The sequence below is a fragment of the Rattus norvegicus genome, chromosome 14 (assembly GCF_021556685.1).
Source record: "Rattus norvegicus strain SHRSP/BbbUtx chromosome 14, alternate assembly SHRSP_T2T, whole genome shotgun sequence".
Taxonomy (NCBI): domain Eukaryota; kingdom Metazoa; phylum Chordata; class Mammalia; order Rodentia; family Muridae; genus Rattus; species Rattus norvegicus.
This window is the reverse complement of record NC_141547.1, coordinates 101,659,900-101,682,594: the sequence shown is the minus strand read 5'-3', so window position 1 is coordinate 101,682,594 and position 22,695 is coordinate 101,659,900. Positions and strand designations below refer to the sequence as shown.

The 22,695-nt window shown below is 40.0% G+C and overlaps 1 protein-coding gene across 10 annotated transcripts in view; it reads right to left on the bottom strand.

The window, feature by feature from the left end:
• The window catches only part of Usp34 (ubiquitin specific peptidase 34), a 190,610-nt gene that overhangs the window by 136,518 nt on the left and 31,397 nt on the right, over positions 1-22,695 (bottom strand). For 8 of the 10 annotated variants that reach the window (XR_015636753.1, XR_015636754.1, XM_087583898.1 and 5 more), the window contains 5 exon segments: positions 19,337-19,757; positions 9,533-9,583; positions 9,241-9,390; positions 4,545-4,612; positions 806-998 (listed from right to left, as the gene is read on the bottom strand). Coding sequence is in view for 8 of the 10 variants with exons in the window: in XM_087583898.1 (XP_087440024.1) it covers positions 806-998; positions 4,545-4,612; positions 9,241-9,390; positions 9,533-9,583; positions 19,337-19,757 (883 nt within the window). In the remaining 2 variants the exon portion in view is untranslated. 10 annotated transcript variants of the gene reach the window in all.

The window sequence follows — 22,695 nt, the reverse complement described above, 5'->3', positions numbered from 1 at the left end:
ACCTTTAAAGAAAAATGACCCCAGGCAACCGCTCAGTAGTGCTTGCTGTGCAGGCCTAAGACTCTTAATGTGGATCCAACATTAACAAAGCTGGATACAACAGCACATAACTGTCGTCACCATGCTGCAGGTGTGGCCAAGAGGAATGCCCAGGATTTAGTGGCCACCCACCCTAGTTAAACACATGCACTTCAGATTCATTAAGAGAATCTATGTCAAAATGAGGAAGCAACTGAGGAAGTCACAGATATCAACCTCTGCCCTTCACTCACATGAATACACACGCACGCACACAGGCACACACACAAACTGGAAATAGGTGTGCTGGTACACTTATAATCCAAGGCAAAGCACAAGGCTGGCGCCTGAGTGCAGGAGGAATTCAAGGCCAGCTTTGACAATACAGTAAGACACTGGCTGAGTGAACAATGCAGACAATGGTGAGACCCTGGTCTTATTTTTTTAGATCAAACAAATCTAAAGCATAAATCAAAGTTTCACTCTTAATTTTGAAATTTTATTTTTATTTTATAAATCATAAAAAAGGCCTAAGATGTCATGGATAATGAGACTCAAACCAGGTCCACTCAAGGGCAGCAAATGCTCTTAGCCACTGGGCCGTTTCTTTAGTCCTCACTGATCTCAATTTTAAAATAAGGAAAAAACAGAAATTATCTGTGAAGGCAATACAAAATAATCCATGCATTACGCCTAGCAAAATAAAAGTCCTTCTCTGGTATCATCATTATGTTTATCTAGCAAGCAAACAAAAGAGTTACCAGAAAACAAAGGAAACATTGCTTACTGTTATCTGACTCAATCCAGCCAACCTCATGGTCAGAGTTGGTGACATAAAGTACTTAAATGCAAGGTCTAGACTTTCCTTATCAAAGCACAGTGTTGTATCCAATGGCTCTTTCACTGTACTCCACATAAGGTCAGCCATATTGCGAGCCGCACTCTGTCGTAACTCCTGATCAGAGAGCTTGCATAAATACCTAAGGGTTCAAAACAGAAAGTACACGGGCTCACCAACAGGAATCCATCAACAAGCCTCTGCTGCAAATCTCCACTTAAATATCAGATCCCTGGAATCTTTGCATTTACTTTTAACTTAAAGGTTTACATTATTTACTGTGTGCGTGGTCTGTGGGGGTGTACCCCAACATGGGTGTGGAGGGCAAAGACAACTTATGGAGTTGGCTCTTACTACCACTTACATGGGTCACAGTGGACGGAACTCAGGGCATCAGACTCAACTACTTCTGTCCACTAAGTCATCTACCTAGCTGCAATTTAAACTATTTTACTTAAAACTTTAAAAACCTCTTAATTGTGAAAACATGACATTGCTTAGATTCACAATTGCAAAGAACCAAGTCATTAATCATTTGGTGCTCCATAGTGCCTTGTCACTCTCTAAAACCTGTCATATTACAGTTCCGGTTTTAGTAATTACCAGCTGACTTCATAAGAAACAGCACATTTCCTTCCTAAGCACTGGCAAACACTGTTAAGATATGCATTCAAAGCACTGGAGTTTTTTGTTTTTCTTCTAAAAACCAATAAACATATGATTCTGTAAAAAGAAGTCTGTCAGGACCTCGCTCACATCGGTGGGTGTTAACTGTCTGTTATCCAACCTTTCAACATCTTGGGATCTGTAAACATGTCACACATGCCTCTCAATGTCATATGTACAAGTGTTTACAATGTGAGGCCAAGGAGGCATCAACAAGCAATCGGATATAGGAAAGCTCGGAGCTATGGAGCTTGTCCTCTACTGCTACAGTCTGTCCTGCCATCAAAAGAAGAGCACAAATCAGACGGCATCGTGAAGAACGGTCTCTGACTGACCAACTCCCATCAAGTAACTACCAAACATGACTGAGCAGCCTGTTTGCTAACACCCATTAGGCTGCTAGCCACAGAACAAGGCTATCCTCAATCATGCAGCTTCAGCCAACCAGTCCAAAGAGTTGACTTATCTCTCCTGCCAAGTATGAGAAATAATAAACACCCCTTACTTTAAAACACTAAGGATGGAGGGAGGGGGTGCAGCTGTTTGCTTACATAGCAAAAGCAACTCACACAGGGCTTAACCCTAGACTCGCCTATATTTTCTTTCTTTTCTCTTTAAGTGACCTCATTTGCTCTACTGGTTTCTGAATACTGCTGTCATGCTGACAGTGGGGTGGGGTGAGGTTTTCATGTGTGTATGAGTGTGGTGTATGTATTATGTGCCTGTGTATACACAACCATTCGTACGTATGGAGGGCAGAGGTCAATATGGGATAGCCTCCTCAGGTGCTCTATGCATATCCTCTACTTAGTTATCTACCCACTGACTTACTTATCTTATGGATCTGTTTTGCCTGTTTGTATGTCTGAGAACCATGTGTATACCTGGTGTCTCAAAAGGCCAGAAGAGGGTGTCGTCAGTTATCCTAGAACTGTGTCACAGTTATGGGAATTAAATCCAGCTCCCTGAATGGCTGGCTGGTCAATGAAACCTAGAAATTTGTTTCTAACAACAACTAAGTGACTTTCTTCTGAACTTGGAGCTCATGTCTTCAATTTGCCAACATCATATTAATGACTCAAAAGGAGTGTAGAGTCTTACCTAAGCTTTCTCAGTCTTTAGGTCACTGATAATGATATCCAGAGCGAAAGAAAATCTGAGAAGGGGTGGGTATTTGTGTCATCTGTAGTGTTACTTTTTCTTTTTTCTTTAAGTTTTTTTAAGATTAGACTTATTCGTTTTATGTGTGTTTTGCCTGCGTGTACAGGTGACATGCGCATGCTTGGTGCCCATGGGGGTCAGAAGAATGCGTGAAATTGAAACTGAAATTACTGATGGCTCTGAACCATGGAGTGCTGGAAATTGACCCCAAGTCCTTCCCAAGCAGCCAGTGCTCTAATCCCTGAGATATCTCTCCAGCCCTGCACTTTCCTTGTTCTGTACAGCCCCACCATCGCTAACCTTAGCGACTTTATTTTCACTTAATGTATCTATTTTCAATATAGCCATCAATAATCTGGGTATAATTAATGTAATTTCTATCTACAACAAGACACTGGACTTTTAAACTAGTCCCTTAGTTTCTAGTTTAAAATGTGAACTTCATTAAAAGCCAAATTGGTCTTTTGAAAACCATTATGACTCATCTGCCCCACTGGTAATCCCGAATGCTGCCAGTAACCTACAGGGATCTGAATAACCTGCCCTTGCTAAACACTATACCTTATATCCTAAACACACCCTCCCTTCCTTACACAGCAGGCTCACACCGTACACTTCCAGATCCCCTATGTCAGACATTTCTGAGTCTTTGTCCCTGCAGTTTGTTTTCCTAGAACATGATCCTGACACCACATGATTAGCTGTTTCCCATCCTTTGTGAAGTTTTCCTATTTCCTATCATATATATTGCCTTATTTACATGGAACTTAGCACATCCAAGACATCCTGACACTCTGATACTCTGAAACACCTCGAACAGTACCAGGAAAAGTAGTAAACATTCAACACTTTAAAAGTGAATGAATGAGGGAAAATTGCAAAGAACTGATTTTTAATTTAAAAAAATTAATTCTTAGAGCTCTCACAGTTCATATCAACACATCTTCTTAGGTTTCTTTCCTAGGTTAACAATAAAACTCAAATTCACTTCCACCTCAAAAAGACCTTTCTCATTCCCAAAATTTAACTTATGTGTGTTCATACATACAAAAGTGTGGTTACAGAGGTTGACAATATCATTCTTAAAGAGACCAACACTTTCTCAGTTTTTGTTTGAAACAAGGTCTCTCGTTGCCTGGAACTTCATCAAGCAAGCTGGGGGTTGGGGTGAGGGAGTTAGGGGTGGTGTGATCTCTCGCATACCAGTTTCCAATTTCCATCTCACCTACAAACACCTACATCGCTCTCATGAGTGATGGGTCCCCTGTGCACTCAGTCCTCACACCTGTACAAGTGCTTTTCAGCCTGAGTCATCTCTGCAGGCCTTCCTCCACCCGGTACTTAAAGTCACAGTTCCCTATTCTTACTGTTCCTACTTCTGTCCTGGTATTTATCCTATGTGCTTGTGATTTTTATAGACCATAACAATTTACTTACTTTTTTTTTTTTTTTTGGTTCTTTTTTTCGGAGCTGGGGACTGAACCCAGGGCCTTGCGCTTCCTAGGCAAGCGCTCTGCCACTGAGCCAAATCCCCAGCCCCAACAATTTACTTTCTAAATATGCTGTTCCATAACATAATATTTAAAACTACTTACTGAATGAACTCAGTAAAACCATAATAAATCAGTTTAGTTCTTCCTAAGCTCACATGTAAAAACCAAGACTAAATAAATTTTCCAAAATTTAAGTATCAAATATAAACTCATACACATGCATAAAATTTACTACCTCATCATTTATAAACTGAGGTCCTCCCCAGAGGATACATCTGCAAGGGTCTTTCAAAAGCAACAAAACTACTACAAATTACTCAATTGCACTACTATAAATTAATTTAATTAAAGAAATTGAGACCACTCACCTGATAACATACGTTCTAAAAGGAATAATGTGCTGCATGACAGCAGGGATATGTAGCCATATCCTAATCTGTAAGGAAGTGTAGAGAAAACAGTGTATAGTCAAATGTAAGGCATTCCAGAGTCTTCCAATTAACTTAAAACAAAAGTAATTAATATTTGGCTGCCTCTAAAACCCCACATATTTTATTTATAAATTGTGAATAGGAAAAGCTATAAAAAATAATTCCATCAATTAATCTAATTTACATACAATAGTATAAAATCAACTTGAATAATGCTAAAGCCATGTTTTCCCATATCTCTCTGTATGACAACTGTAACTCCGAGTACTGAACTATCTCTATTTAAAACCATCTCAGCCTTTATTTCATATTAAATTATATGATCTGTAGTCATTTCAAAATCCACGCGAGACAAACGTCCTTCACAGCTGCATGAACAGTACAGTACCAGTAACCTAGAAGACAGGGATCTGGCTGCAGCCGCACCACTTCACTGACCGCCGGGCTTATCTGCCAGATCTAGGGGTGTGCCCTTCTTTCACCATCCACACAGAGCTGAATACACACATACATTCCCAATTCACCATACACTGCCAAAGCTGCAGCACTCCACTCCCAAGTGGACGTCCTTCAATACGAGTCCAGAGTTCTCCCATGTTTACCTTTCCAGAAAACAATACTTCCTACAAAGCTCCAGAAATTAGAGGATAGAAAAACCTAAAGGACGATATTAGATATGAATATGCTTCTCAGGTTTACCTCTGCTAACTCTCTGTGCTAATAATATTCTAGCAAAGCTCTAACCACGTTAAATATCTCCCTAGTAGATAGAGGGAAATGTTCTCTGTTCCCCCAAAGCTTATGACAGAGCTATTTTTGATAAAGTAGCAAAATAAAATTCTTACCAAAAAACTGTCAACCTACTGTCTGATCTGGCATGCAGATATGTGAAATTACATAATCCTAAGCTAATTTTTATATTCAAAAGCCTCTGTTCCTCCACTTGTAGAAGCAGTCCATTTTTAAGGGGGGGTGGGAGAGGCAGGATCTTATTCTTGTCTCTAGCTGGCTTAGAACTCACTATGTAGATCCAGCTGCCCTCCACCTCAGAAACTCACCTACTCTACCTCTCAGTGCTGGAATGAAAGCATGACCCACCGACCTGGCCAGAGCGGCATGACAGAGTCCAGCTTACTCTGCCTACCAGGACAAGCTTACACTTGATCATATTTCTACTCAGGAACATAAGCTACACTGCTTCTGAAAGTACACTTGTACAGTTATTTGTAAAGTTTATTTATTTATTTATTATTCCTAGTTGGAGACAGGAAATTTTCAGAAAAGAGTTAAGAACTAAGAAAAACTGGGGGTTGGGGATTTAGCTCAGTGGTAGAGCGCTTGCCTAGCAAGCGCAAGGCCCTGGGTTCGGTCTCCAGCTCCGGAAAAAAAAAAAAAAAAAAAAAAAAAAGAACTAAGAAAAACTACTCTACCTAGAAGCAAATTTAACATAACAGAGAGAAGAAAAACCACCACCACTGCAAACCTCTTTTAATTTATGTTCTACTACTCCAATCTGAGATAAGTGATAGGAAGCGTCCTTTCCTAAAGACTTAAAATAATAACAGCAGAAAATAACAATTTTTTTAACAATGTCTTCTTTCTGTGGCTAGATCTATTACTTCTAAGAAAGGATCTGTACAAGTGGGCTAATTGTACAGAAAATAGAAATGCACTAACCTGGGGTTGGGGATTTAGCTCAGAGGTAGAGCGCTTGCCTAGCAAGCACAAGGCCCTGGGTTCAGTCCCCAGCTCCGAAAAAAAAAAACGAAAAAAAAAAAAAAAAAACCAGAAAAAAAAAATGCACTAACCATCAGACTAAGGCAGCCAGGAATGGTGGTGTAATCTTTAATTCCAGAACTTGGGAAAGAAAGACAGGTGGATCTCTGAGATGGAAGGCAGCCTAGTAGTGAATTCGAGGACAGCCAGGACTACATAGAGAAACACTCGTCTCTGAATAATAATGATAATAATAATGATGACGGTAGTAATAATTATTAGTTTTCTTTCTGTGTTAATAAGTAAAACTCCAGACGCTAGCTTTACTGTGATACAAACTTAGCATTACAAGTTTAAATTCTAAAAGATTACAGTCACCACTCATAAAACTACTTTTCCTCAAAAAGTCAAGTACTCCATCGGGCCTACTGGGGCACGCCTTTAATGCGAGCATGCAGATCCCTGAATTCCAGGCCATAGCCGCACAGCAAAACAATGTATCAAACACCCCCAGACCCTCTAAAAAGTGAACTACTCTAAAACAGGCACAGTTCCCAGGAATATAACTCTTCCTCTATGGGGCATATGATTTACACTGTAAAAGAAATAAGGACTCATTAAGGCCAGTATATCTACACTAGCACATGTGTTAGGATTTCGAAGTTACTGATTTTCTTTACCCTTTATTGTATTCTGGGTTGAAAGCTCATGTGAATTTTTAAATTCCAAAATAGGGACAAGACTCGAGAAAAGAAATGCACGTTAACAGTGATAAGGATAGACAGGAATGGTTAACATAAGCCGGGGCATAGCAAGTTTAAGGTCGGACTAGACTAAATAACAATTTCAAACAAAAAAACCAAAGTGAGCAACAAATTACAGTTTATATAATAACCAAACAGAAGAAACCACTGTGTTCCAGCTGGACATGACAATACCCACACAAATCCTGAAACTTACAATGTCCATTCAAATGTACTGAAGACACTGTTTAGGAAGGAGTGCACTGTGAAACATGGTGTCACTATGCAGACTACACTGTCCTTGAACTCACACTCTGTCCCTCTGCAGTGCCAGGATTAAAGGTGTGTGTCCTATGTCCAGCTTCACTGCCTGTTTGTTTATAAACTTCAGAAAGAGTAGGATCAAAGTACCAAAAGCGGAGTTTTTAAAAAGCCAAAATTCCTAATGTTTATCTGTTTTTAATTTGGACAAACTGTTTCTCAATTATCTTAGTTTCTCAGAAAGGTTCGTGTGGCCCAAGCTAAACTCAAACCTGCTTTGTAGCCAAGGCTGGGCTTCAACTCCATCCTCTTCATTAACTTTTAGAGGGAAAAGGGGGCAAGAGGAAGCCAAAGTGAACAGAACGTCTATTGGCAAAGTTAGACTGACGGTCAGTTAAATACTTCACAGCAGGGGAGTAACACAGTAGTTACTAAGTGCACACCAAGTGCTGCTATCCCAACTTCACGCTGAGTCTCCTTTTAAACCTTCACTTTGTGAGAGTGGACACCAGCATGCCTGCCACCCACCGCATGTGCGAGGAAGTCAAAGGATGTGTAACTCTCAGGACCATGTTTCCTCCTGCAACCTTATGAAATCTGAGGACAGTAACTAAAGCCATCATGCCTGCCACAAGTACCTCACATCTTGCCAGACCAAGATTGCTTTTACTGTTAAATCCCATTTAATTTAATGTATAGAATCAACTAAGGAAGACACCATCATTTTCATTTTAAGAATAAAAGGTAACATTTTGGACTGGAGAGATGGCTCAGTGGTTAAGAGCACAAACTGCTCTTCCAGAGGTCCTGAGTTCAATTCCCAGCATCCACATGGTGGCTCACAACCATCTGTAATGGGATCTAATGCCCTCTACTGGTGTGTCTGAAGACAGCTACAGTGTACTTATATATAATAAATAAATCTTAAAAAAAAAAAGTTAACATTTTAAACTAAACTTTAGAAAGGGAACATTTAAATTCACAAGTAAAATCCAACTATAAACCCCAAGGGGGCTAAGCTTGATGGTACACACCCTAAGTTCTAGCAAGTACCAGGCAAACACACACAAAAAGTCAAAATGGTACATACAAGAAATGTGCTACAAAAAAAGAAATGTGCTACACTCACTTTTTCTATATTAAAACTTTCTGAATATATAAAAAGCCATGGAATTATGGGTATAAAAAAGATGTTGGTAAAAATCACTTATTGCAATTAGACACACGCAGGCACACATGTACGATGTATCTGAGTGAAGCCGGCCTCCTCCCTTTCCAGAGCACCAGAGCACCGTAGAGGTTACCACTGGAGACAATGAAATACAACAGTGGCCAAGGACTTTCCACATACTGTTTTTATCTTATATAAATTTTATTTAAATAATACAAAAGTTTAGGTTTTGGTTAAGTTACATTTAACTTCATCTATACTCTTTCTACAATAACCACAGTAAGTTATTAAAGGCTGAATATATATACAGATAATAAAATTATTTCTCTGATAAAATTTCACTGTGCCCCACAGCTCTACAGTATAAGAGAAAAAGCAACATTACATCATCATACATAATGCAGAGGGAAGTCAGACACACTTCAACAGTGAAGCAGCAAACATCATTAAATAACACAAAAAAGGAAACAGAAAGCCTTCCCAGGACAAAATCCTAGCTAAGGGTTAATTTTAACATAAGCCTTTAAAATAGGGCAACCTTACCTATTTTAAATTTAAAAACTGACTAATTTTATTACCTTACATGTAATAGACTTACATATCTAGTTTTTAAATTAGGTACAAATTAATTACACATGCAAATTAATAAAAACCTGTGATTTCTGGACAAAAAATTTCATGACATTGAAATGCAAAATGTTATACTAAAAAAAGTTCAAGAATAATTCCAAACAATACTTACATTAGAAACAACTGTAATAAATGCATGTGCTATAAGAAATGGTAAAGTTTCAGGAGTCCCATATTCAAAGCAATCCTTCATGAGAGAAAGGCCATTTTTCCCACAAAACAGACAGACATAACGAAGCAAATGCAAGGGTACTTCTACATCCTATAAAAACAAAAGTGTATCATGTTTAAAGTTATTATTAATCCTGTTCAGTTTATGAGCAACACTGAATCACTATCAGATGTAAAAACTCAAAAGAGAAAACCAAACATATCCCATAAACCTTAGACTATAAGATACTTACATTCATATCACAGAATGCCCCTAATATGTTACTTTCTTGTGTCGATATATCCTAATTTAAAACAAAAAAAGTAAATATTAGATCATTATTAAATGATGACCTAAAACACATACAATTTCCTAAAGGGGACCTAGAGGTCAGGAGTGTGTTCCCAGCCATGCGCGCCCTCGTGAGGAGCCTTCCTGCAGCACGCACTGCACGGTCCCTCCCTGCCAGGCTTCCCTCACAGGACCTGCCAGGGTCAGCCAGAGCTCTACAGCTGGGCCACACCCTAACTTTCTTTCCTTTTTTCTTTTCTTTTCTCTCTCCGAGGAAGAGGGTCCCGCTGTGGAAGTGCAGAATGGCCTTGAATTTGTAATTTCCTGTCTCCCTTTTCATTGCGGTTGTGCATAACCACACTGGACTTATTATTCCTTCTCAAATGCAAACAATTTAAAAATGCAAGCTTTCCTTTAGAATCAAGATGAACTGTGCTGGGTAAGATACTGTTTAGCGGTGGAGCACTTGTTTAGCATGCATAAGGTCCTGGACTGCAACATTACCACTTGGGGGTGGGGAGGCACAAGTCAAAAGAGTCAGGGCAATTCTTATTAACACAAATTAGGTGATTTTCAACCTACACTCAGGAATTCTCTAGAGAATTCCTCCAGAGAGTGTGTGTTCCATATATCAGATTTGACTGCCTAACGCACACTCGTTGATGACCATATAAGCAAATATGTTTACGGAAGGGTAAACAGTATTTATCAATATTTAAAATATGAACTGCAGATCATCTTTTGAATATTTTAACCTTAAGAAGTACCAAGGTAAATGGTGGAAATTGTATATATAATTACATTCACTGAAACTAGTAGCAAAACTAAATTCAACTAATACTCATCGATCAGGTAAGTAAACAATAGCATAAACACCCAATTTTAGAGAAGCTATCAGAAAGAAAGCACTTAAAAACTGAGATGTGGTAAAAGATTGACAAAACTGTAAGCATATGACATATAGGTTAGACCTTTAAGAAACTGCTCAAAGCACACCTTCAACCCCAGAACTCCAGAGGCAGAGGCAAGTGGATCTCTGAGTGTGAGGCCAGCCTGTTCTACAAAGCGAGTTCCAGGACACCCAAGGCTACACTGAAAAACCCTACCTCAGAATAGCAAAAAGACCTGTTAAAAATTTTTAGAAAAAAATTAAATAGATCTGTATTTTCAAGAAAAGAAAGCAGTCCGGCCATGATGGCACACACCTTTAATCCCAGAACTCTGATGCCACAGGCAAACAGATCTTTGAGTTGGAGATCAGCCTGGTCTACAGAGTGACTTCTAGGACACCCAAGGCTATATCAAGAAACCCTGCCTAGGGAAAAAAGTAAGTAATAATACTCTCTATAATGTTCATTTAAGAACACAACTTATTCAGGACCCGATTATCAAAATTGTTTAAAAACAGGATCATACAGTGCTTGAGAGATGGCTCAGTGATTAAGGGCACTGGCTGCACTTCAAATCCTAGCTCCCACAAGACAGCTCATTTAACTCCAAGATCTGACACTCTAACAGGGACATATGTGCAAGCAAAACACCAGTGCACATAAAATAAAGAGGTAAATAATTCAAAAACAAAAACAAAAACAAAAACAGGACCATGCTATTGGACAGCACAGGCAAGCTAGAGTTTCGGTCCTCCTGGCTTTGGTTTACTGAAGCCAGGATTTAGGGGTGCGCAGTACAAAGCCTGCTGATTGGTTTAGGAGGATCACAGTGGGATTCGAGACAGGGTCCCACACAGCCCAGGCTGGCTTGGACTTCCCAAAGCATTCAAGGATGACCTTGAACTTCTAATCCTACTCTCATCTGTCAAGAGCTGAGATCCGAGATAATAGGTGTGGGACCAATATGTATTTCTTTTTGGAAAGTCTGTAACAATATAAAGGAATTAGGTAAAAAGCTGTGTTTGTCACTGTGGAAGCATTGAAAAAACATATCTAAGGTTCAAGTCTTTAAAGTTTTTATTTTGTATATTTTTTTAACTTGTCATACTATATATAAACTCATCTGAAAAAACTCATTCACCCATTCTTTTTCATTACCTGTTTCACATAAAGATGAATTGTTAAAATGAATCTGAAAATGACTAGCAAATCAGCACTCTCAGAACACTGCAACAGAGTTAGAATTATCTAAGGAGTAAAAGCACTTCGCAAAATAGGTATACTAAACCTAATTGTTTTTAACTTTCTTAATGCAGAGTTTCAAATCTCTCGACACGATTTTCACAGTCAAGGACCTTGTCAGTGGCAGAGCACTGGCCCAGCATGTTTAAAGCTTTGTGTGGGTTCCAGTCTCAGCACAAGCAGGAAAACTTCCCAAGTTTAACAATTCCTGTGCCACCATTAAAGTATCACGGCACTGACTCAGAACCATGCTGGAATACTAGTGTGGAACAAAACACAGGAGCTCTGATAGGGTTCCTATCCTCAGTTCAACAGGTTCCACACAGAGACCAGAGCAACTGTCTTCCTAGTGCTAGTTACCATTCTGCCTGGTCCTTCCCAGTGCACACATACACACATACAGCCAGGTTACAAGTACTCCGTAAGCAATCAGAAAAATTATACCACATTTTAGAAGCAAACAAAACTTTTTTTTTAAGTGTGTAACTAAATTAGAGACTGAATTAATTCTCTATCTAAGAAACGCTACTCAGTAACTGAGACATAGGGAACGAGAGACTACCCAGAATTAAACCTGTGCTTAAAAAGTCATAGCAGTTACGCAATTCTAGGACAACACTAAAAACAAGGGGGAAAACCTTGTAAGATCTCTCAGAAGGTGCTTGCTGCCAAGATTGACAACTTGAGTTCAATCTTCAGACTCCTCATGGTACAGAATAGGAACTGAGTCCTAAAAGTCTACTCTAACCTCAAGGGAATTTTTGAAAACACATACACAGGCACATACATACACTAGACAAAATAATAACATGCAATAAAAATACTTTTAAAAATTTATTTTATGACAAGATCTTGCCCTTGCAGCCTTACACAGCCTCAGACTGTGCCGTCATATCCAGTTCTAAGGAGGGCATTTGTTTTGTCAGAAACAGTCTCATATACAGCCCATGAAGGCCTCAAGCTCACACTATATAAGCAAGGGTAACCTTAAAATTCCTGATCCTCCATCTTCCCAAAACTAGGATTATATGCATGAACCTTCCCAAAACGAGGAACATGAAACACAATACCCAGATTACCAAGTAGAAGGAATCAAAATCAGGACTTTGTGCATGCTAGACAAGCACTATACCAGCTGAGGGGCTCATGGCCAAGTATGTCAGTAATCTTCAGGGGTAGAAGAGTTGCCATAAACTGAAGCTTGCTGAACTACTCTAAGTCCTAAATACCAAAGGTTATACAATAATAACCTCTCTCCAAAACAAAACAATTTTTTAAAAAGGGCACACACACCCCAAAAAAATAGCAGTTAGTAAAGATGCCAAAGACTTGAGTTCAAGGCTATCTTTGCCACACGGTGAACTCAAAGACAGCCTGAACTACAGAAAACTCTCCTTAAAAGTGGTAGAGGATGTGGCAAAACTTCAAATGGATGCACACCGTCTGCCTCAGCATACCGTGTATGCACAACACTAAACAAAAGGCAACCTGCTTCCCAAGGGCTGAGATTAAAGGTATGGAGCACTACAACCAGTCCCCAAGGATTAGAGGGGCTGAAGAGACAGCTGAGTTCTTAAGAGTACTTGTTTTTAAAAAAAAAAACCTTTTAAAAAAAATGGGTTTGGGGATTTAGCTCAGTGGTAAAGCGCTTGCCTAGCAAGCGCAAGGCCCTGGGTTCGGTCCCCAGCTTGGGGGGGGGGGGGGGGGCAGGGGGAGTACTTGCTGTTGGAACTAGAGAGATGGCTCAACAGTTAGGACCACTAACTGTTCTTCAAGAGGACCAGGGTTTAATTCCCACATGGCAGCTCACTACCATCTGTAACTCCAAGATCTGATATCCTCACACACACATACATGCAGGCAAAACACCAATGCACTTAAAATAACTTAAAAAGTAGAGAAAAAAAAAAAGTACTTGCTGTTGTCAGGTGGTGAGGTGTACACCAGCACTGAGACAAAGGCAGGATGATCTCTGCAGGAGCATCTTTAAGTTCAAGGCCAGTCTGAACTACACACCAAGCCCCAGGTCAATCAGGGCTACAGAGAAAACTGTCCTGAAACCGTGAAAAGGAGGGCCTGCTGCAACGGCCTAGGTTTGGCTCCCAGCACCTGGGTGCTGCCTAACACCAGCAATCACTCCAGCTCCAGGGAATCCCTCCAAACACCAAGCATGCACACAGTACAAACATAGTATGCTGTAATATATGTGTAAACTACCCAAATATAATATATACTAGATATTAGATGTACATGCAAATGAAATATCATACATACAAATACTTTATAGGGGAGAAATCAAGTCATTATGTTGTCCCTCCCATCTGAGTAGACTAAGTCAACTGTAACAACAGTCACATGTCACTGCACTTTGCGCTACAATTTTTATTAGAACACTAGGGCAATAAACCATTTCCCAAAATTACTATAAAAATACCCTGCCCCCAACAATATAACCTATTTCTAATCATTAAATATTTTTAAAGATTTTTAACTTGTATGATGACATACAAGGCAGGCCGTCTGAGCCCCACTAGTTCAAGACCAGCTTAGAATAACACATCAAGACACAAAAACAATAGGTAACAACTCAGGCCTGGGCGCTGTGTCTCGGTAGGAGCACTGGCCTACCACACAGGAAGCCTTAAGAGTCAAACCCTACTACCTTACCCTGGGCTCCAACCGCATAGGTAGCAATAAATATCCTAGTAAGAGCACCGGTGGAAGGGGAAGCCCTTGTTCCTGCCAAGACTGAACCCCCAGTGAACATGATTGTTGGGGGAGGGTGGTAATGGGGGGAGGATGGGGAGGGGAAGCCCATATAGAAGGGGAGGAGGAGGGATTAGGGGGATGTTGGCCCGGAAACCGGGAAGGGGAATAATAATCAAAATGTAAATAAGAAAGATTTAAAAAAAAAAAAAAACCTACTACCGCCCCTCCCGCCATCCATACGCACACAGGCTACTGTGTATATACATAGATAAACATGCATATACTACTCAACTTTAAGAGGGGTGCTAGAAAGGAAGGAGGGGAGGTGGAGCGTCTCTAAAGTTTCCAACCTATTAAATATTTGCTGTGATAATTAGTTCAAATTATCAAGAAATTGTGAAGTGTATTATAAGCCTGACTTTAAGACTTCACAGCAGTATACAGCAGAAATCTGTAAATATTTTCTCTATTTAATAAGAGCACTGACCAGGCTTCTAGTCAGTGTCAAAATATGAACAACATGAGTTTTGAACCTTTGCCTTATAAAAGATTTCAATGGAGCTGGAGAGATAGAGCTCAGGGGTTAAGAGCACTGACTGCTCTTCCAGAGGTCCTGAGTTCAAATCCCAGCAACCACATAGTGGCTCACAACCATCTGTAATGGGATCCGATGCCCTCTTCTGGTGTGTCTGAAGATAGCTATAGTGTACTGGTATATGATAAATAAATAAGTCTTAAAAATAAATAAATAAAAGATTTCAACAAGTTGGGTCTCTTAAAAATAAAAATTCAAGTAAAAGGCTTAATCAGGAAAAAAAACTGCACAAGAATAAAGTTAAAGCTGGATGGTTTATGAATTCAGAGAAAAGAAGGTTGGTCCGGGCAGCACCCCTGCAACCCCAGAGCTTAAAAAGTGGAGGAAATAAAATCTGTGTGGTGCTGAAGGCCAACGTAGGCCACATAGCGAGACGGGACCCTGCCTCAATAAATAGCAAAAGAACTAGAAATGAATCGGGACCGAGTGCCACTGCACTGCTCACTAAGCACTGGCCTTACACACTCGTCAGCACAGAAACATGGCAGATATAAATACACAGAGCACAGCAAGTGAACGAAGATTCTGCACTTCCGAAACAGCCATGATCGACAGGCATTACACGATCACCAGGCTAGAAATCACACATTTCAGGATATTTTTAACAATGAATAAGAATAGAACATTTAAAAGCATATGCCTATATAAAATTTAATACAAAAACTCCTTTACAGATCTTTTTCAGAAAAATAATTTTATTAAAGTTTTTATAAAATTTCAAATAAAAATTTTTATAAAATTTCAATAAGGTAATTTTACCTCAAACATTTTATGAAACCATTACTTTCAAACAAGTAACCACAAAGAATTACCTTGAAAAGTAGCAATAACAAGATGCTTTACTACAAACAAAAATAGAACATTTACAGAGTATTATTTCTAAAAATAAATAGAAAAACATTGCTTAAACTGACTTAAAGAACAAAACATCAGATTCAGTATTCCTTATAGTGCTCATAAAGAATTTCTCTTTGGTTCATGTCTTGAGCCAAGGTCCTACCCTGAAGCTCAAGCTGCTCTAAACTGACATGATCAGCCCACCCTGGCCTCAAACTGTGATTCTCCTGCCTCAGTCTCCTGAGACCTGGGATAAAAGCATGAGCTGCCACTTCTAGTTTCACTAACCAACAGTGTCAACCAGCAGGGTTGGAGGCAAAGGTAGGCGGACGGTGACTTCCAGGACAACAGGTCAGCAATGCAAGCTCCGTGTTAGCCCAGTAGCTACAAAATAAGGTTCTGCCCAAAAAACTAATTAACTGAATAAAAGAATAAAATTCATTTCTGAATGAACTTCATATAACTACATTTCTTTCTTTCTTATTTTTCTTTGAGGACCGAACCCAGGGCCCTGAGCCTAGCAAGCGTTCTACCACTGAGCTAAATCCCCAACCCCATAACTACATTTCTTTTTTTTTTTTTTTTTTATTTATTTATTATATATAAGTACACTGTAGCTGTCTTCAGATACACCAGAAGAGGGCATCAGATCTCTTTACAGATGGTTGTGAGCCACCATGTGGCTGCTGGGAATTGAACTCAGGACCTCTGGAAGAGCAGTCGGGTGCTCTTAACCGCTGAGCCATCTCTCCAGCCCCCATAACTACATTTCTAATGAAAGTATTTCTAATATCTTTCAATATGAGGCTAAACACAAAACTTACATTGTATTGTAAAGATTAAATTTTTAAAAATTTTAGATTGATTTTCATTTCATGTCTGTGGGTGTTTTGCCTACATGTGATTCTGTGCACCATGTGCAAACAGAGCCTTTATACGCCAGAAGAGGGCATGGGGTCCCTGGAAAAGCTGGGTGCTGGGAATCCAACCTGAGTCCTCTAGAAGAGCAGCCAGCGCTCCTAACTACTGAACGACTGATCTCTCCAGTCCCTGAAGACCAAAGGTACAGCAATTTACTTGATAAAAAAACTCCGACATTTTTTGATATGTTAATGTATCTTATTATATATTCTTTACAAAGTTTCTACACACAAACAACACACTAAATTCTAGAAGAAAACATAATCTACTTCAAAATGTTCTTATCAATATTTCTAGTAGGGCTAGTAACCATTTAATGGGCTATGTTTTCTTAATACAGTTTAAAAATACTCCAATAAAGGACTTATTTTTCAGGTGAAGGAAAGTATGAAGGTAACAGAACATGTAAGCATGAAAACAAAAGCAAAAATAAAAAACCGAAGCTGGATGGTGCTGGTGAACAACTTTAACCCCAGCCCTCAAGGCTAGGGAGACAGAGACAGGCATATCTCTGTTCAAGGAGCGCAGACAAAGTGCCAGGACAGCCTGCTGGGTTATACCGAGGAACCCTGTCCCAAAATACCAAGGAGAACGGTGGAGGAAAGTTGGAGAAAACGGGAGGGAGGGAGGGAGGGAGGGAGGGAGGGAAGGAAAGAAGGAGGGAGGGAGGGAGGGAGGGAGGGAGGCAGGCAGCAGTAAGCAGTACCCAGGAGGCCAAAGCAGGCAGTTCTGACTCTGATGCCAGCTTGGTCTACGTAGCACACTGCAGACCAGCCCACACTACATAGTGGAAGTCTGTCAATGGGTGGGTGGGTGGGTGGGTGATGTGAGCATGTGGCAGATTCACATCTCAGTCTTATAAGATGACGATCCAAGATATAAACGAGGACTAAGGATATAGCTTAGTTGACAGGGTATTTGCCTAGCAAGCACAAAACCATATTTGATCTCCAGCATCCCATAAGCAGATATGGTAGTTTATGCTTATAATTCCAGCACCCAGGACAGAGGAGCTCAAGGTCTGCACGTACTACGCAAGTCTGAGGCCAAGTTTATAATGATAGTAGAAACTACAACACTTTGCCTTTCCTCCCCAACTAAAGGTAGAATTTATAATTTTCTTCACCATTCCTTTGAACCTAAATGCCCTTATGAATTCTATCAGTCCCCAAAATGTAACAAAACTCATTCAATGCCACTTCAGTGGCACCCAAGACGCCTTAGAGCACCTACTTTCATATCTCAAGCATATCTCATATCTCATATATCATATCTCATATCTCCTACAACCACAGAGGGAGGAAGATGCCCACCTGAGTAGGAGCAGCAGCTACGGAAGAAACTACAAAGAACAACTCACAGAGCAGCCAGGCTGCTGAGACTCTGACCTTAACCCATCCAAACACGAGATAAACACAGCACATAAATGAGCCATACAAACCTGGTAGGCGCTTCCAGTCTCAGAAAACGGCAAGTAAACTATCAAACTGACACAAATACATCACCATATAGTCTCAGTTCCTGCTTTCTATAAATATAACTATCTTCACAGATCTTAAGTTATTAAATTTCTGAAATGCTCATAAAAATAACACAAGTGGAATTAAGCAGTTGACTTACAAAAAAAAAAAAAAATACCACTTAAGGGCTGGAGAGATGGCTCAGTGGTTGAGAGCACTGACTGCTCTTCCAGAGGTCCTGAGTTCAATTCCCAGCATCCACATGGTAGCTCACAACCATCTGTAATGGAAACCATTACCCTCTTCTGGTGTGTCTGAAGACAGCTACAGTGTACTTATATAAATCTTTAAAAAAAGAATACTATTTAAAATGTATATATAATTTGTTAAGCTCTGCTTATTAATGAAAAATTCTAGTCTAACATGTTTCTAAGGATGAAATTTAAAACTCTGTGGTTCTTTACACAGCTATTTTTTTTAATTTTATGAATACATGTGTGCTTAGGTATGTTTTTCCACCACAAGCATATAGGTGCCCAAAGATATGAGAAGCAGGGTCAGATCCCCTGGAATTCAAGCTAGAGTTGTACATTACCTCATGGATCCTCTGCAACTAATACTTTTGCTTTTGACAATGTTGGCCCAGAGTGTAAGACCTCACGCAAATGCTAAGCAAGCACTCCATCACTGAACTGTATGAGCCCAGCCATTGTTGTTGTTAAAGTCATAATGAACAGAAAAAAAAACATTTAATCACTTAAAATTTAAGTTCTTCTGAGTTCAATTATAAATAGATGTTGGCAAAACCAGTAATTTTTTTCCATCAAGCTGGAACATGATTACACAGCTGTAACTCAAACACTCAGGCCAAGGCAAGTGAATTAAACTTCAAGGCCAGCCCTGAAACACACACACTGCAGAAGCATACAGTGAGACCCTGTCTCAAAGAGAAAAAGGAAGGAAGAAAGGAGAGAATGGAAGGCAGACAGAGTAGGCAGAAAGAAAATTTCCCATCAAAAAAATAGCCAGTTTCAGTCATTCACAGATAAGGAGGCAGTAGCAAGCTTAGCAGGACTTGATAATACAAGAAACATCAGACCTACTTTACATACCTCAATAGTAGGATGAGTATTATGCTTGTAAGCAGTATATAAGGGAAACTGAATTTGAAAAATTTTTGCTACACATAGTAATAGTTTTTCCTTCTCATCTGTATTCCATAAACTAAAAGGATCAGAACTCTTTGAAGATTCCTCCTCAGTCAGATTACAAATTCCTGTAGAGTTTGATTTTTTTTCTATTGATTTCTGTCTTTCTGTATGTCCTTCATTACATTCTCTATCTATACTCAGTGGTTCTTCCGCTTCATTACTCTCATCTTGCCACGTGGAATCTGTGTTAGTGGTAGTACAATGTTTACAAAGCTGGTCCCGGAGCACTTGAACTTGGGCAATCACTAAGTTAATAAGTGCACATACTACTTGGTTAAAAATCTCCAAATGCTTATATTCCTTGAAGCAGCATAGACATTGCCTATAAGAGAAAATAAAATGCAATAAATAAATGCTTCCTAAAGAGGGAACAAAATATATTTTAGTAAGTAACAAAAGAAGCAAATACTAAAATACTTTTCGTAAACATCAATTTTCCCCTTTCTGCTAGGGCAGCACGGTATTCATTTTTAAGAACAGAATCACAGGCTGGGTATGATGGTGCATGCCTTTCGTCCCAGCATTTAGAAGATGTAAGGTTCAAGGACAGCCACAGGGTTATACAGAGACTCTGTCTCAGAAAACCAAAAAATATAATCGTAATAATAACAACAATGACTTCATTAGTAAAACTGCTGGTTACTTAATACAAGGTATTTTATCACCTAACAAAATGTATTATCTACCTACATTTTTAAATGAATTTTTGAAGCCTATTTAGGATGGGTATTCTGACCCTATCTGGAAAAGCAAACACATTCAGAAACACAAAACCCTCTTCAATGTCAGTAAAAAACAATAGGAAATGTCAGTATGGTGGGTATTACACACAAATCTAGTTCTCTTAGGCATACTGCAGGTAATTAAACTTGTGTAAATCAGTAACTAAATGGTACACACACAAGTACCTAGTTCTAATTACATTAGTATCCAAACATTGATGACAGATAATCAGTCATTACTTATAACTTAGTCCTTGAAGTATGAGCAAAATGTTTCTACATTGTCGAAATAGATCACCAACATGCTGGATGACCACAAATGAAAATAATCTCATTTTTATAGGCAGGATAAACTTAGACATATGAGCACAAAATCCTTGGCACACATTCATTTAAAAGGCAAATCCTAACTTTCTTTCCCTAGAGAGCAGAAGAGATTTCCATTGAGCAAACCGTGGTAGTAAGTAAAGGAGGAGAGATCTAGGATTAGGTCGTAACACACTGCACCCACTGCCTGAGTTAGCAACACTCACGCTGCCTTCAACTAAGGCTTCCACAAACACTGACAACAGAACCTCTGGCCCCTAAAGCCTCCACATAAGTGTATCATGAATGCCTTAGTTATAGCCTTATAAGCCCATCCCAGAATCCCAAAAGTCCGATTCCACTGTAATACTGTTTCTACTTAATTAATTAAATATGATTTTTGGAAAAATTTGTTACACTGATTGATTAAACATAGGGACTTTTATTTCAAAAGTCCCTTCCAGCTAGAAAATACCATATCACCTTTTCCCCGAGTTAGGTCTTACTAAGTGGCTCTGGACAGCCTACAACTCACTATGCAGACCAGGATAACCTCAAACTCCTACGTCCACCTGCCTCTGACAAAACATAAAGGCATGTGTCGCAAAGACCAGGCCTCTCTTCATGAGTGCGTTTGCGTGTGTGAGTGTGCGTGTGTGAGTGTGTGCGTGTGTGAGAGTGCATGTGTGAGTGTGCATGTGTGAGTGTGCATGTGTGCGTGTGTGAGTGTGCATGTGTGAGTATGCATGTGAGTGTGCGCGTATGAGTGTGTGTGCATGTGTGTGAGTGTGAGAGTGTGTGTATGCTTGTGTGTGTGAGAATGTGTGTGAGAGTGTGTGAGTGTGTGCGTGTGTGAGTGTGTGTGCGTGTGTGAGTGTGCATGTGTGAGTGTGCGTGTGTGCGTGTGCATGTGTGAGTGTGCATGCGTGTGAGTGTGTGTGCGTGTGTGAGTGTGCGTGTGTGAGTGTGCGTGTGTGCGTGTGCATGTGTGAGTGTGCATGTGTGTGAGTGTGCGTGTGTGTGAGTGTGTGCGTGTGAGTGTGCATGTGTGTGTACGCGTGTGAGTGTTTGTGCATGTGTGTGAGTGTGAGAGTGTGTGTATGCTTGTGTGTGTGAGAATGTGTGTGAGAGTGTGTGAGTGTGTGCGTGCATGTGTGTGAGTGTGTGTGTGTGTGTGTGTGTGTGTGTGTGTGTGTTTGAGTGTGTGTGCGTTCCTATGAAGGCCACAAGATTGCATCAAATTCCCTGGACCTGCGGCTCCAAGCAGTTGTGGGCCACCAGACACAGCTATTAGAAGGTGAAGAGGAGTCCTCAAAAGAGCAATGAGCCTCCCCTCTAACCCCCACCCACAACCAATACTGTATGTGAGGAGAACAAACAGAATGACTGTAACATCAAAAGGCAGGCAGATCTCTCCAAGTTGAGGCTAGAGTGATTCCAAGTGAGCCTGGACTAAAGTGAGACACCACGCCCCAATCTTAAACAAACAAAAATTACTCATAGTGTTTTCTTATGAGCAGCCTGCCTACCTCTTATCTCCTACCTCTTTTTTTCTCTTTTCCAATACTTGGGACAAATCCAGGACTTCACATATACTGGGAAAACCCCCTTAACTGCTGAGCCACATCCCTGCCCATTTTTACATTGACAGGGTTTCCCTCAAGTTGAGGCTGGCCAGGATCCTCCTGCCTTTGACTCCAAAATTTGAGGATTATAGGCATGTAGCACCACTCCAACTCAGCTTCTTCCTATAATGCTAATGCAAGATCATCTTTAAAGTAAGAAGTTGCAGACTTAGGCAGTTTTCTTAGTAAAGCTACATTCTGAGTTCTTAAAAGATCTTGGCTAAGGCTTAGAATAGGAAAGACAAATTTACTTCTAAAAATTTACAACTAAAATTAGTTGTCAGAAAATGGGAATTGGGGCTGGAAAGATGGCTTAGTGGTTAAAAATACTGGATGCTCTTCCAGAGGACCTGGGTTCAGCTCCCATCATCCATATGGTGGGTCACAATTATCTCTAACTCCAGTTCCAGAGGGATCCAACACTCTCCTCCTCTGGCATCTGCAGACACTGCAAGCGTGTGGAGCACAGACACATGTGGAGCACAGAGGCACATGTGGAGCACAGACACACATGTGGAGCACAGAGACACATGTGGAGCACAGAGACACATGTGGAGCACAGAGACACATGTGGAGCACAGAGACACATGTGGAGCACAGAGACACG